The 15,532-nt window shown below is 48.4% G+C and overlaps 5 protein-coding genes across 5 annotated transcripts; 3 read left to right on the forward strand and 2 right to left on the reverse strand.

The window, feature by feature from the left end:
• The first annotated feature begins 773 nt into the window (after nucleotides 1-773).
• Nucleotides 774-2,717, forward strand: TrAFT101_004799 (uncharacterized protein). The gene is made up of 2 exons (XM_024901959.2): nucleotides 774-1,147; nucleotides 1,249-2,717. The coding sequence occupies exons 1-2, from the start codon at nucleotides 930-932 to the stop codon at nucleotides 2,489-2,491; spliced, it is 1,461 nt and encodes a 486-aa protein (XP_024759836.1). The 5' UTR covers nucleotides 774-929; the 3' UTR covers nucleotides 2,492-2,717.
• Nucleotides 2,718-4,727: 2,010 nt separating this feature from the next.
• Nucleotides 4,728-5,520, reverse strand: TrAFT101_004800 (uncharacterized protein; the record flags this gene model as incomplete). The annotated part of the gene is made up of 2 exons (XM_024900340.1): nucleotides 4,728-5,324; nucleotides 5,398-5,520. 2 exons carry the CDS (start codon nucleotides 5,518-5,520, stop codon nucleotides 4,728-4,730), a joined length of 720 nt encoding a protein of 239 aa, XP_024759835.1.
• A 4,533-nt stretch (nucleotides 5,521-10,053) lies between these two features.
• Nucleotides 10,054-11,740, reverse strand: TrAFT101_004801 (uncharacterized protein). Its single transcript, XM_024900326.2, has one exon. The coding sequence runs from the start codon at nucleotides 11,116-11,118 to the stop codon at nucleotides 10,240-10,242; it is 879 nt and encodes a 292-aa protein (XP_024759834.2). The 5' UTR covers nucleotides 11,119-11,740; the 3' UTR covers nucleotides 10,054-10,239.
• Nucleotides 11,741-12,093: 353 nt separating this feature from the next.
• TrAFT101_004802 (uncharacterized protein) lies at nucleotides 12,094-12,939 on the forward strand (the record flags this gene model as incomplete). The annotated part of the gene is made up of 3 exons (XM_024906778.1): nucleotides 12,094-12,113; nucleotides 12,277-12,437; nucleotides 12,539-12,939. The coding sequence occupies 3 exons, from the start codon at nucleotides 12,094-12,096 to the stop codon at nucleotides 12,937-12,939; spliced, it is 582 nt and encodes a 193-aa protein (XP_024759833.1).
• A 667-nt stretch (nucleotides 12,940-13,606) lies between these two features.
• On the forward strand, nucleotides 13,607-14,893 carry TrAFT101_004803 (uncharacterized protein; the record flags this gene model as incomplete). The annotated part of the gene is made up of 3 exons (XM_024900422.1): nucleotides 13,607-13,690; nucleotides 13,756-14,401; nucleotides 14,469-14,893. 3 exons carry the CDS (start codon nucleotides 13,607-13,609, stop codon nucleotides 14,891-14,893), a joined length of 1,155 nt encoding a protein of 384 aa, XP_024759832.1.
• Nucleotides 14,894-15,532: the final 639 nt, after the last annotated feature.

Below are 15,532 nucleotides of genomic sequence, written 5' to 3' on the forward strand. Positions count from 1 at the left end.
GAGTAAATACTTGTAGCTTAAGATGAGTGACTGACGTGCAGATGCAGTGCCTCTCTTCAGCGCCCGCCAGCATCCACGGAGTCTGACGCGGGAGCATCGTAAGCTGCGTGTTATACGTAGTCCATGTCGCCATCATCTCATGACCCGGTATTTGCTGCTGAGCCTTGCGCAGAATACAGGTAGTACCTAATATGGAATAGCTACTGCACGGAGAAATAATCGCCAGCAAGCATAAAACTCCATAGAGCGCGGTGTATCTGATCAGATAATTGCATTCGTCGCACTCATCGTTATCAGATCAATGGCTGAGGAATCCATCCTCGAAGATCCGGGGAGATGGCACTCCCGCTACGCTCGCTACGCTCGCTACAACTCATACACGTATACACGTATCTCACCTGAGCATCCCCAGCATAGCTAGAGCTTGGCTTAATATGATCCAAAAGATCTAAATATGTAATATGTGCATGCCATAGATTCATCCTATTCGCCTGTGCATCTAATCATTCTCCGTGCTCCTACCAACTCGCCTCTCCAAAGCCCATATCGTTGCAATGCGCTAAACCCAGCTCACCCATGATCGTCTCTTCTGCTCTCCCCGACGTATTTCCAGAACAAAAGCTTACAGCTGCAGGCATTCCACGAAGTATGTAGTATTTCCCGCCATTCTCCAATGCCGGATCTCATTGCCGTCCCCAGCGGGGGATGAGAGCCTCTGGATTGCCGGCTTCGGGATTCACCCTCATGTGCCTTAACCCTCGACTCACTCTTTCGCATGCTCTTTTTAAAGAAGCAAATACAGATTACAAATGCGTATGATTATCTCGGTTTTTACGCATCGTGATACCCAAGCTGTAATGTCTGCGTCTCATTGCACTGCTTCGCCTTGATTTTCTCCTGCTCCTTCCTATACGTAGAACCCCCCGGCCATGTCAAACAACCACCAAGATGAGCTTCACGCTGCCCAAGTACAGCAAGTCGTTGCAGCCGATGCGGGCGTTTTCGAAAAATCAGTGTTGGAACCAGCAGCGGAACAGATTCAGCCCCCGGCTCAGACAAAAACTCAAGACGACAGCGCGCTTATAGATGGCGGCGCCCGGGCATGGCTGCAAGTGGTGGCTTCGTTTCTGCTCTACTTTAATCACCTGTACGGCTCACCAACCACCAACTGATATCAACTACGTACAAAAGATCCCTAGCCCTCAAGAATCATGTGCTAACTTTCGCCTTGGTTTGGCGACCGCTCAGAGGCTTGCTCAACAGCTTCGGTGCCTTCCAGTCATACTACGAGACAGACCTCCTCAAGGACTCCTCGCCCTCGGCCATCTCATGGATCGGCTCCATCCAGATATTCTGCCTCATGTCCGTCGGAGCCATCATCGGCCCCTTATATGACGCAGGCTACTGCCGCGCCCTGCTCGCCGCCGGCACGCTGCTCGTCACGCTGGGCTTCATGTTCACCAGCATCAGCACCACGTACTGGCAGATCCTGCTCGCGCAGGGCATCTGCCTCGGCCTGGGGACCTGCTGCCTCTCCATCCCGTCCATTGCCATTGTGCCCATGTACTTCAAGAAGAAGAGGGCCCGGGCCATGGGCCTGGCCACCGTGGGCAGCGGGCTTGGGTCGACGCTGTATCCCATCATGTTTCAGAATCTGAGGCCGCAGGTGGGCTTTGGCTGGACTGTGCGGATCATGGGCTTTCTGGCGTTTGCCATGTGTTCGTTTGCGTTGCTGCTCATCCGGCCGCGGACCCTTGCGGAGAAGCCGGCGTGGCAGGCGAATGGCTTCTCCATCAGGTGGTTCTGGGACGCCTCGGCCCTGAAGGAGAAGACGTTTCTGCTCTACAGCATCGCCATCTTCTTTAACAACCTGTCGTTTTTCAATCCGCCCTACTACTTGGAGAGCTACGCTGTATCGCACGGGATGCAGGGGTCCGCGGTGGCTGCCTATCTGCTGCCCATTCTCAACGCCTCGTCCCTCCCTGGCAGAATCATACCGGGCTTCATTGCCGACAAGGTTGGTTCCTTGGACACGTACATTGTCGTGTGCGCCCTAAGCAGCACGAGTGTCTTTTACTGGATCAGCGTGACAAACGAGGCTGGTAATCTTGCGTTTGCTGTCTTGTATGGCTTTTGGTCCGGCAGCGTGGTGTCACTTGGATCAGTTGTTTTGGCATCCATCACTCCGGATATGAGTCGCTTGGGAACGAGACTGGGCATGGTGGCTATCCTCAAGGGGATTGGATCCCTCATTGGCCCGCCAATCTCGGGTGCAATACTTAGGAGTACTGGAAAGTATATTGGCATTCAGCTGTTTTCGGCGTGTGGCATTATGCTTACCTCGCTTCTGTCCATGGTTCTGCGTCTGGTCATTGCGAGAGCGCTGTTTAAGGTTGTGAGGGATGATGATGAAGCATATGTGAATGCAAATCAGCAGAAGACAAAGGCAGCTGCTTTGTCCCGGCCTGTTGAAGATGAGCGTGCAACTTAGATGGCTGAAATTATATGGTATCTTGATGATTTGAATATCTCAGTGCATTATTTGGGTGGTTCGGGATTTGTGACATGTCTCGGGATAGAGACGATATGAAGCCTTTGGTTTATATTGGCAACCTGTCAATTATTCTCAAATCTATTTGTTTATGTTTATTAACGCGGTCAGAATGTACTTTAGATTCGTGTTTATAAGTTAGATAGACGGATGATCAACTTGTTCCGCAACACAGACTTTTAAAGCTTTCCCGTCTACTTCTCTATAACTGCGAGATAAAAGAATACTCAACTACTGGTTATGCCTCCCAATTCGAAGGACCATTTTCTTCACAGGGGAATTTCTTATGCTACATATAACCAACGCCTTCATCCATGTCATCATAAAAGAAATGTATCTCACGCGTGTACTATGTATATCGCCGGTAGCCTCGTCACCCTTCTCTCCCATGACACTTTATTTTATTTTTCAATTTATTCTTCGTTTTTATTTTATTTTTTTAAAAAAAAAACATTACGTTAATATATTTCCTATTATGCGGCTCATAACGCATGTCAAGCAGGCGGATCGTATCACAACAGTACTACAGGATCATTGACCCTTGTCCAGCTGATGAGCCGATAAAAAAGTCGAAGGATTCACATTAATTAATCAGCATCCTATTTTACTGTGAAACGCAAAAAGCAACGTTTCTATAAGCCAAAGAAAAAAAAAAGAACAACCAAATATATATATATATACTATCTATATATATGCAGCACCGTTACATATCGAGTCACACACACATTTTTGCCCCGAAATATATCATACAGCATCCACACCCTGCTTATTAAACTCCTTGTTGGAATATTCCTCCACAAACATCTTCAATAGCAACCTAGTCTACAAGGCACCATCTGCACGCACTCACCACTCCCCCCTGCAAGGCACCCAATACGGCAAACACACCCTCATCTAAGCAGCCACGCTGCATGCAACCCCCCCTTCTCATCCAATCACCACACGGAAATTATAGTCCGCCTGCACACGACTTTCGGTGCCTATTTCTACTAGCACGCAGTGCATACATTGGCACCCAGCGAACGCATATACGATGATAGGGTAGAATACGACAACCCAGTACTTAGTACGTGCGTAGGATGGCGTACATTGAGGCGCATTTCCCACGCACGTCGTATGTGTGTGGGGGAGATGTCACATTTCCGCCCTCTTCCTCTGTGTGACCAGTTCGGACCAGTGCCTGGGCTGAATCATGCCTTTTTGACGTAGACATGCGTTCGTCCCAGTATCCGCATTCTCGTTTACCTTGCTCTTTTTCTTTTTTCTTTTTTTTTTTTTTGTTTGCCACTACCGCCCCAGATATTCGGAATCTTGGGGATTCTCATGTCACGGGTTTTGGATGCGGGTGCCATTTTTCAAGAGGCGCTGGATGGGTGAGATGTATGAATGTCACTGGAGAAACACTCGTAGACTCATAGGCCACAGCTTTTTGCGAAATGAGTCAAATCAAGATCTCGTGACGATATCTCCATATGTGTCTTTTCCCCTGGTAGTGATTCATAAGATTTTCTACTACTACTACTACTACTTTGCTGCCTGTGAAAGAGGACATGTATGGTAAAGAACATGAGGTCATTCAGCCACTTGCTTGTATCAATAGCAAAATCAAAGGGTAACATCAAATCGATTGATCTAACTAGGCTCCAAAGATGAAAAATATGATGAAATAAAAATAAAATAAAATAAAAAGCATCTATGCTGTGTCCAATTCCTTCCCAATATCGTCTAATCATGAAACCATTAATGGCATAGCGTCTATCGAATAATACATGGCCTAATCAGGTAGTTTTTCTCCCCAAGGCTGAAAGCCAAGGTACACGTACGCTGCAGGAATGCTACGTCATCCATGCAGGCACATGCGGAAAATATGCAAGTAGGCAGAAAACGGCAACGTAAAAAATATGAAGAGAAAAAAAGGAAAAGCGAAAGAAAATGAGAATGAAAAGGAAAAGAAACAAAGACAAGGAAAATATTGAAAGGGGGTAAGCCGAAAAGTGGTGTCGTAATATACAAAGGGCTTGGGGTATTCAAAGTATGAGTCTAGATGCGTCGCATCACTCACTTACACAGCCACGAGGGCTAGCTCTAATATGGCATTTCGCAAAAGCAAGACAAAGGGAAAAGGTGCCAAAGGAAATTAGACAAAAGTAATAGCAGAGGAAGCAGAGAGGCCTCATCACTGCTGCTGTCCCCAGTATCGGGGATCGTGCTGGTGCTCCTGGTACTGCGAATATTCGTCATAGTTTCCGTAGTACTCGTCCATGTCGTATTCTTGCGCATGGGAGCTGGGCGTGCCCATGTAAGAGGAGCCGCCATATTGGCTGTGGGAGGGCATATCCTGCCAGCTGCCTCCGGCACCGTGCTGCTGCTGACCGTAGTAAGGGCTGCCACCGTACACATCAGAGTTCATGGCACCGCCGCTGCCCTCAAGTGACAAGGAACGCAAGTCGAATCCGTCATCAGGGCTAAGCATTGAGGGATCCAATCGATCCAGGGCATCGCCGTAGCCATCGTCTCCTGATCGAGACTTGTACTTGCTGCTGCTGGATCCCCCATGGTGAGAATGCTTGCTGCTTCTGTGTCCTGAAGACTTGCCGGACCGGCTGCCGGGGCTGGTCTCGCCGCTGGCAAGCTCAAGCCCGCCGCGGCTATCAGTCGAATTTCTACCGCTAGATCTTCTGCCTCCTCTGCGAGAGGGAGAGCGGGTATACTCGCAGCGCAGACGGCTTGCAATGCAGCGTTCACAACCGCTCTTCTCGCCACTACACTTGAGCTAGAAGGGGGTTTGATGTTAGCGCCAGATTAACGACAAAGTAAGTGGTTCAGTGGCTTTTGCGGTGTATTACCTTTTTAGCGTGGCAGTTGTTGCATGCTTGATGCTGACTTGACCGGGCAGAGATGGGGTCAGAGGCTCGCCTGAGCTCCTGGACACTGTTGGTCTCAGGGTCGTACTTGAAGGTGTTGAACATGGCTACAGACTTATTATCTGTTGAGGAGAGCCTAATGTGTGTACCGCTAGGTAGGGGGTGCAAGTGTGATGACACTGATATAAAGAAAACAAAAAGTGTCTATTTGCTTTACTCAGGCTATTGGTGTAAACGAGAGAAAGGATGCTGAGGCTGTTGCGAGCTAACAGAGTTTCCCATGAATATATATCTTTGGTCAATAGTAGGACAATGAAGCCTTTCCTGCCAAGTCAAGTAGATGCACAATCGGCCAAGCTGAATGTATGATAGATGCTATGAAGACGTTCGATGCAATGGGTCAATTACCTGTTAATTCAGGCCGAACAAAGGCCTCTTATATCTCGATAGCTATGCTGGAGGATTGATCGCAGCCAGCCAGGCAGCCGCGGGCCTTCTCCACCGGACAAGTCGTCTGGTTCGGGACCCCTGGCACCCCTCCACGATCCCTCCACTCCGACTCGCCCCGAGCAGACGAAGAGGCCATACTGATGACACAGTCCAGATCTGTCCGGCGTCTGTGCCCAATACGGGAGCGCCATCCCGTTTGGGCAATGGAGGGAGTGCCAGAGACACCGCTGCGAGGCACGACGGGGCGTGTGAAAAAGTCGCAGCCCGGCAGACGCTGCAGACGCGCAGCTGCACATCATGTGTTCGTGGGAGAAGCGAAAGGCTGAGATGGATGGACAGCGCCCAAACTGCCGGCTCAGTCGATGAAGTAGCGCCGTCTTGCAGGGCCAGAATCCGGACGCTACGATTGGCCAATTGCCGCCTTTGTCAGCAGCTTCTGGCGGCGCCGGTGGAGAAAAAGGTAATGAGTGGTGGGTAAAGTGGGCCGTTTGCCCGCTAAAACTAGGCTCCCGCGGGTGGGGCTGCAGAGACGGAGCAGCATAGTGTCTATTCAGTACACGTATTGCCAGCAGCGAGGCTATCAATCTCGAGGTGCATATAAGACAGGTAATGCATAAGATGTATATGTGTATGATACAATGGAGAAATTAGAAGAAAGCCATCAGCAGCTAATGGCGCTACACGACGAGCAAAAAGAGGAAAAGAGAGAGAGGGGGAGATAGAGGGAGAGCAAGAGAGCAAAGAGTAGCATCCCAGGCAAAGTAAGAGTCACACCTTTAAGAGAGGGGTGTATTATACAGCATAGATAGATGCGTTGGTAGAGCTGCTGTTCTGTCCCAGCCAGCTAAGGGCCGGGCACTAAGGTAGCTCAGGTCCCATGATGTCTTCTACCGCAGCACAGCGGATAGGCACAAATTCTTTCTTTTTGATGCGATATTTGGTGCGAAATCGCCAATTGCCAAGCCCGGGATGACTCCATGCGTGATCCGCCTAGGCAGTTGGCACGCCTGCTATGCCTACTCCAGTCGCCCAAATCCACACCCAAGGTCGAGCAGGATCTGAGACTCCAGGCGTGGCTTGTGTACGACAACAAAAGTTCGCAGGGGAGGCACTAATACGCTGCCTTTACGGAGCTCGCTACCCGCCCTACCAACGAGGCATACATACGGGCTTGCCATTAAACCACGGCAACTGGAACTAGACCATGGTAGTGGCGGTGCATCAGCGATTTGATTGGTATAGCTCCATTGCCGTCCGCCGTCTGCCCCATATGCTCCTGCATGCGAGATGAAAATAAAGTCGAGGTAAAAAGGGAAGCGAGGTCCGGTGAGGCTGTGGCACATGGGATAGTGAGGTGCTGTGTGGCTACGAGACGAAGACCTGTAGCAAACTAAGGCAAAAGGCGAGGTCAAGTGAAGCGAGGCTGCGGCACATCATATCCCGGCAATGAGGTATTATGTATCAAACTGCGAGATAAATAACAAATATTGAGGCAAAAATGAAATAGAGTTCAAGTGAGGCTGTGGTGTATTGTATCCTGGAAATGAGGTATTATGTTGCTTATACCCGAGAAGAATGAAGACAGACAGATGATTGGTTTGTTCGTTAAATTTGACCATGGAACGCCTTGGTCGAGAACAAGCGAGTAATTTAATTTTGTTTCGCATACACACGATGCCACATTTCCTGTTTTTCCTACGTGCCATGCCTACCGAGAGTATTGCATCGCAAAATGTAAGGTACGCATCCCAGCGACCACAGTGGCGGGATTTCCATTGCCGCGATCGAGGCCCGGATCTTCCTCGGCATGACGCATACAGCCCTGTTGGATTCAGCAGTCTTCCCTTTCATCCTTTCTTTCTTTTCTCTCTCTCTTGTTGTTGGTGTTATTATTATTATTATTAAAAAAAATAGAATAGCATAAGAAAATGTCAAATCCTCTACCAAAACTAGTTGACCGAGAACGAACGCGAGCGCGACAGTAGCACAGCGCATCGCAACACAGCCATTCAACGTGGCCTGCGCCGCTCCAGATTCTACCGTGCGAGCAGCCCAGCTTTCCTCTTCCAGTAATCTGGAGTATAGCCGTACAAGTAGCGCCGCTCGGTATGGCTGAGCCGGTTAGTGGCGTGGCTCCTCCGGTTCGTTCACCCTGCTACTGATTCGCGCCATTCCATCTCCATACATGGCTGTGGAGTGGGTGTAGCACGCACTTGGCCGATATGCTGTACTACGTGTACATGTTCTCTTCTGCATCCTCGCAGGATAAGCCCGTAGGGCTGCAGCGGCGTACGACGCGCGGTGACGAATGTATCTTACTCATTCGTTGTTTAATCTATGTCTGTGAACCCCTATCAAGCATTGTACTCTGATTACGTATGTAGGGTGCGAATACAAGTGAGACTAGATGAAGGCGCGTTGATCTGCTAGGCGTGGCAATCTCACCACTGATCGTCGTCCATCTCGAGAGGAACAGGAGATGGCGCTGTGCTGATCCGCAAGGCGGTTGAAGAGCTGACAACCTTAGCCAGCTTTGATCGGATCCGGCGTCTAGCTATTTGGTGGATATTTATAAGACGGCGACTTCCATTCGTAGTAAATGACTCCTCGATCACTAAAGGGGGATGAGAATGCCTAACCAGTGCGCCTTAAAAGCGTCTTTTTTTTAAGCAAAACAAGAGAAAAAAAAACAATACCTTTTCATGCTACGACAGTGGATAATAAATACCCTACTCGTCAAACAGCCATATATAAAGTATTGCTGCACTATATTTTGCTTTTCATTTTGGAAAAAGCAACTATAAAAAGGAGGAAAGGCTGTCTTGCAAAGTATACAATTCCAAACATAAGCCAAGTCAGAGTCCCGCTAAGGGATCTTTGTCTCATCCATCCCCCCTGGCTTTGAGCTTACCAGATGCACATGTAGCGCAGCCAAGACTTTCTCCAACCTCAAAACGAAATACTACCACCTCGTATCGAATTGTCTTATGTTGTCTAATTCCTATCTACCTCGCATCATTTACATACTGCCATCACAACATGTACAATACGAGAAAAAAGCTCTACAAGATATAACAGGCGAATAGCCGCCATCAATACGAGCTTTCTTACATAGATTCCGTTCTTTTTAAGTGTGGCTGGCCGACGCCACAGCCGGGGCCTCATTCAGGGTAGCCTTTTCAGTCAGCCCGGATCCGAAACTGCATGCACGCACTCACTTGAGCATCTACGGCGCCCTAGTCTGCCTGTGCTGTACGCACCCCTTCTTTTTTTAAACCATGCATGTGCATACTCTTGCATTCTAGTTGAATGGCAGCAATATCATTGCATGGTCTCCCTTGCTTATACGCATGCCACCACCTGCATGCTATGCACGGCGTCGGCATCTATCACGTCCCAATACGAAGTTTGATAAACTTAAATCCTTTAAGCAATTTCTACAAGCAACAGGACAGGGTTTCTAGGCACTCGAGGACACGTGCCTCCTGCGGACGATCTGGCAGAAAATACTTGTCTAATTTGCCGAGGCTATGTACGGAGTATAGCCACACAATTATAAGCAAAAACCATGCAAAAAAGTATTCTCGAGTCATTAACACGGGAGAAACCAAACAAACATGCTGGGGTGGATGGGCCCGTGGTCGGCGCTTCTTTCAGTACATGCAGTAAATGCCCAACTACTACTGGACTAAGCAGAACAGCAAAAAGTTCCCGAGTCTAAATCAGACAGAGTAAATGCATGAATTGATTTCGGACAAGTCTAGAACTAGCAACCCCAAGTAATTTTTATTCAGAGCATGAACTGACAAGAAGCCATTTAGACCAATTCTAGTGCCGCTGTCAACTGCTGTCAACTGCGGCTGTTTGCCCACCCTGCTGTGTTGCCTAAATAAAAGTGGATTCGTGAGTCACGGGTAGATCTCATTTCAACAACTGTACCGTAGATGTGGTTTACCAATCAAACAACCCTGGTTCTTGTTGTTTGCATTCTTTAATCGTGGCATAATCATGTGGAGAAACTGCTTTGCCCGGGAGATGAGCATCGGAGATTTTTTTTTTTTTTCTTACAGTTAAGTTTCATGTATGGTGATGCTGACAGGTGGAACTATTTGGGGGTTGCAACTCTAACGGCTGCGAACTCATGCAATCGCTCTATGAAGGGGCGCTTGTAAACACGGGGTTGGGTCTGTTAATATTCAATACACCATATGCTCTTCTGGAAAGGGGCTGTGCAAGTTGTAATGTGATGAATTATCTAAACTGAAACCGTGTTTTTCTCTCTATCTATAACGCCTAGCAACATATATCATGACTTCTCCCCTGTCTTCGTCTAATCTGCCTTGCAACAAGCAACAAACATTTTAACCAATACGCTTAGTGATGATGATTGTGATTGTGACGGTGACCATGACGACCATGGCGATGACCGTGACTGTGGCCGTGACTATGGCCGTGACTGTGGCCATGACTGTGGCCGTGATCGTGTCCATGACTGTGGCCGTGATCGTGGCCGTGATCATGTCCGTGATCGTGTCCATGATCGTGTCCATGCGCATCTTTAACCCTGACAATGAGATTGCGACACCCCTTCTTTAGCTCCTTCAAATCGATATTGTAATCCAGTTCCTCAATGGAACCAGTATCCCATCGCACAAACACTTCATTTTTTTCTATATCCTTCGCACAAGATAAGATCCAAGAGGCAATATCATGGCCGGTGGCTAGGGGTGAGACCTCGATAACATACGACTCTCCATAACGCCGCCATCTTTTGCCATTAGTATGATCTATTACCCGGAGGGTGAAGGGTTTGGGAGCTTCAGCTGGCGGCTGAAGCGGAGCATAGACGTATTGGCCATTGATGCATGGAGGAGCAAGCACATTCCGCCAGCCGGACATATCTGTGGCGCATGGTATCGCACGACAGCCATCCACTATAGCGTTCGGCGAAGAAGTGTAGAAGCACACCAATTGTGGCCCCGATTGTTCTTCCTCTTCGAATATTGAGACATGTCCGTTGCCAGGCCTATGAACTGCGTAGAAGTTGCGATCGTCAGATCCATGATCATGATCATGATCGTGATCGTGATCGTGACCGTCTGCTTCGTCGCTATCATATTCGTAAACTCCGTAGGATCGTCGTCGTTCTTGGCGGCGTACGACGTGCCTGTAGTAGCTGCGCTCTGACTGTCTGCCGTATCGGCTCATCATCTTTGTGGTTACTTTTGACTTTTTCTTGAATAAGTTCAACATATATTTGATTTGAAAGTGAGAATGAGATTTAGACTGAGGCGATGGGTGCAGCTGCTTCAGTGCGGATGCGAAGATTCATTTTATGTTCTTTTCCATGGTGTCCTCTTCCACTTAAGTATTTGCACTTGGACGTCTTGGGCTGAAAACGCCTGTTATTTTTGGAGACATGCCACTCCACATCATCAAAAGCTGGACGTAATAATAGGAATACAAAAAAATGATGGTGAGCTTTTGACAGCCTCTCTTTGAAGTATTTTGCTTGTGTAGCCTTTCTGTTCAGCTAGTAGAGTAGAAGTAATCTAGTTAGTGGGGTAGAATTTCGCAGTACGCATCATCCAAGAAAGAAATCCTTGTGTTCTCATTCTGCTGTTACAAAGAGTGGTTGTTACTATTCAGTACTTGATACAGCCCAAGGCAGTGCTTTTGCAGAGCCGTGATTGGTGCCGCCATCTCCCCAACACAAAGAAGCGCTTATACGGCAAAGTATGGGTTTCCACGTGAGCGCATTAAATGTCAAAGAACAAAAGGACAAGATATTTGAGCTGCTAGTTTAGTCGCGCTTTCAATTTCACTGCTCCGACGAATTAACGAGAAGCGAATTTATATGTTCAAGGTAGTCTAGATTTGAGAGACAAGGCGGCTTCAACAAGGAGCGGCAACTCTCTCGCCAATCGAAAGCCCCGGAACCAAAAAGAACCCGAGGCGTGGTTGGCGTTATCTTTATCTGCTTTAGAGCGGGGCAGCGCCAGGTTCGGTCCCCCATACGCCACCCGGAAAAAAGGTGTTGCCCCCCCGGAAAAGGCCAGCGAGGCTCCCCCAAAAAAGTCTCCAGCGGCGCAATTCCATCCACCTTGTCCTTTGGAACATCCATCCCTCTCCCACAGGCCAGCATCGAGGCGCTTCTTGTTTGTTGTTTGTTTGCAACTCTTTTTCTAGTTGATTTGGAGCATTACTGCGCTTGCAGTCGTCGTCACAATGGGTATCAGTCCGCAAATGTAAGTACCGCCGAGTCGAAATGCTTCCGTTTGTCGTGGCAAAAGGAACAAAGGGAAGAGAAAGAGAAGGCAGCGAAAAAGCCTCGTTGTCGCAGGTCATGGCGCGAAACAGTTGCCGCGTGACAGATTCGCATTGATACAGCTCGCTAACATTTGGCACCAGCACCAATCTGATGATCATCCTTGGTATGATGCAAGTCACCAAGAGGATCCCCTTCGAAGATGAGAATGTGCTCAACCTCGTTCGCGCCATCTACATTGGCAGCAACGTCATTATCGCCGCCATCTACTTCTACATCCAACTCCAGATCAACAAGAAGAAGGGTAAGGACAATTTCCAATCCTTGGACGGATTCTTGACGTTTCCTCGCTTTGTCGCTTGACCATTCAATGATTGCTGCTAACGCGGGCATCTCTTTCTCTAGACATGACCACCCTCAAGTACGTTGAGCCCGCGCCGATGGGCTCTTCCGAAGAGGGCAAGCTCGTCACCACCACGATCTGCGCCTACGACCTTAACCAGCTCCGCCAGGCCTGGCGTGGCCAGCTGATGGGTATCGCCATGATGTCGTTTATGCACCTCTACATGAAGTATACCAATCCCCTGGTCATCCAGAGCATCATCCCCGTCAAGTCCGTCATCGAGAGCAACCTGTTCAAGATCCACGTCTTCGGCCAGCCCGCCTCTGGTGATCTCAAGCGACCTTTCAAGCAGGCACAGGGCTTCATGAGCGCTATGCAGCAGGGTGGCGGCTCCGTCCAGAGCGACAAGAAGGCTGTCGAGGCCGCTGAGAAGGCTGGCCGCGGCGGTGCCAAGGAAGAGTAAAAATTGGGTATTCACAGGTTAGACATGCGATGTACCATGTTGGAGCATGCCATAAAAGTGGCTCTTTTGGGCGCGAATTCGGATTTAAAATCGTGTATTACCTTTGTTTGGGAAGGGAATATATTGCCTGGCGCCACGTCTTGGACCATATCTATTAGCTTGTAATACCTAATTTCTTCATCTTCCTCATATTATTCTCCGCGGCAAACAATTCGGCTCTGACGCGGCAGATTCGAGATGCATCCCGATTCCTCCAGCCATCTTAGCCATGCTCTAGTACTATTCGTTTATTCTTCCAATCTCACGGATAGACTTTTCTACTTTGCGCATAGCTTAGTACGATTCTTTGAAAGGCTACTAAATTACTAACCTACATACATATATACTATGTAGTTGGCGCCAGGCTCTCGAAATACACGGCAACTAACTATCGTCGTCTTATGTAATGTCTATGCTGGAGCTAAGTCACGTTATCTCGCGTTAAGTGGCGATTTGTCGTCGCGACTTTTGCCCCTCCCAAATGGCGTCAATCGTGTTTGAAGACTCTCACACTCTAACGCAGTCCTATAGACAGGCCTTTGACCTGCCGCTCTACTTTGGTGTTTGACTATACTCATCATACACTGTTATTCCCTTTTGTTTTTCTTAATTTTCTTGCGCATCCACAATGGACCGTCCAGTCACGCCTCCGGCTCCCTCGGACAGACCCAGAACTGCTTCGTCACAGACCCCAGAAATGGTCAGACGCATTGTATGTTGTCCTCCGGCGTTCATCGACGAGTTCTTTGGCTGACTGCGTCACTCGGAATGTCATAGGGAGAGAGTCGACTTCGTGCCAAAGCCATCCGCGAGCAACGGGAGGCCGAAGAGAGGGCGGCGGGGACTGCAGTAAGACTGCCCAAGTCGGCTGCTGGATTCATACCTACAGAGAATGTTCACGTTTCGAAACTTTCAAATGGAAAGCGACCTTATACCGACATTTCAACTGGCGATATTGCCGGGGGCAACAACCGTGACGGTCGCAATGTGGGCGATGAGGCGGCCTTGAAACCAGCGCGCAAATTTACCAAGTTTGTAGACTACAATATGAGCTCGATGACAGACACAAAAGGCGGCTTTCTTTCCATGGAAGACGACCCCAATAACTATGCGTTGGGCGCACAGAAACCAGGACAGACAGATGAACAGCGGCCAAAAGGAATGACCATCCAAGAGTGGGAGAAACAAAAAACGATACAAAACCTAAAAAGACTAAAAGCAGGGCCCTTTGAACCTGGCATTAGCGTTTTGGATGACCAAAAGACGAGAAAAAAGTGCAGAGAGTGCGGTAGCCTGGAGATAGACTTTGTATGGGAAGAAGTTTTTCATATTTGTGTGTGCAACAACTGCAAAGATAAATACCCCGAAAAATACTCCCTATTGACAAAGACGGAGTGCAAAGAGGATTATCTTTTAACAGATCGTAAGTCAAATTTAACGTCTCTTGCACCAATTTTCACAATTCTTGATACTAAAGAAATGCTTGACAGCTGAGCTGCGAGATCCTGAATTACTTCCTCATCTGAACAAGCCAAATCCGCACAAATCTCATTGGCACGACATGATGCTCTTTCTGCGTTTCCAGGTAGAGGAATACGCCATTGGTACCAAATGGGGCTCAGCAGAGGCACTAGATGCAGAATATGAACGACGTGAGACACAAAAGAAGGCGCGCAAAGAAGCCAAATTCAAGGAGAAACTACTGGACCTGAAGCGAAAGACGAGAACCGAAGCGTTCCGACGACAAGCTGGGACGTTAGGCAACAAGAATGGGGCGCCGAGCAAATTTGGCGATGCCGTGGGAGGAGGAGGCCGGCATGTGCATGAATGGGGACGGACAGTCGAGAACGAAGAGGGGATGACAATCAAGACTTGCGTAACGTGCGGAATGGAGGTGGAAGAGCTGGAATTTTGATCCAACGATGCAGCTTGGCGAATGAGCAACTGCAGATGGGCCCAACGACATGACCTGGCTACTATGCAGCATCCCCTCTTGAAATTCAAGTTTCTGCAAAGTCTGTTGACGCCACTACAAAGGATTTGGTCATCATTGGACCTCTTACGATACTATAAAGCCAGACCAATGAGTCAAACTAGGGCATAACTTGGGTTTCATGTGAATGCTTTCTCCTTGGCTGCCTAAAAGAAGCTCATCCAACAACAACTTCAAGCATTTGTTTGCCAAAACCTCTCGTTGGCCTAGGCAATTGTTACCAGCTCAAGACTGAGCAGCCAACTACAGAGTCTTAGGATCATTCATTTGAGGGCCATTGAGCGGCCTCCTGAAACGATGAGAGAGCTATGAATCGGGCCGATGTCTGCTTGATGCAGCATCTTGATGTTATGCTGCAACGGAAGTGGACGAATGTAAAAACACAATGCAAGTTGTTTTGGACAAGCATTTCAATGCTGCAGGAACGAAAGCAAACAGTCCCATCAACACCATGATTAGAGAGCTACCTATTCCTCTCTAATCGAGATGTGTAGCGCTGATGTGAAAGTTGTTGTATATACGACTGTTGATGGAGAACCAACTACGTGTATCTCTGTTACC

Source organism: Trichoderma asperellum, chromosome 3, assembly GCF_020647865.1.
Source record: "Trichoderma asperellum chromosome 3, complete sequence".
Taxonomy (NCBI): Eukaryota; Fungi; Ascomycota; class Sordariomycetes; order Hypocreales; family Hypocreaceae; genus Trichoderma; species Trichoderma asperellum.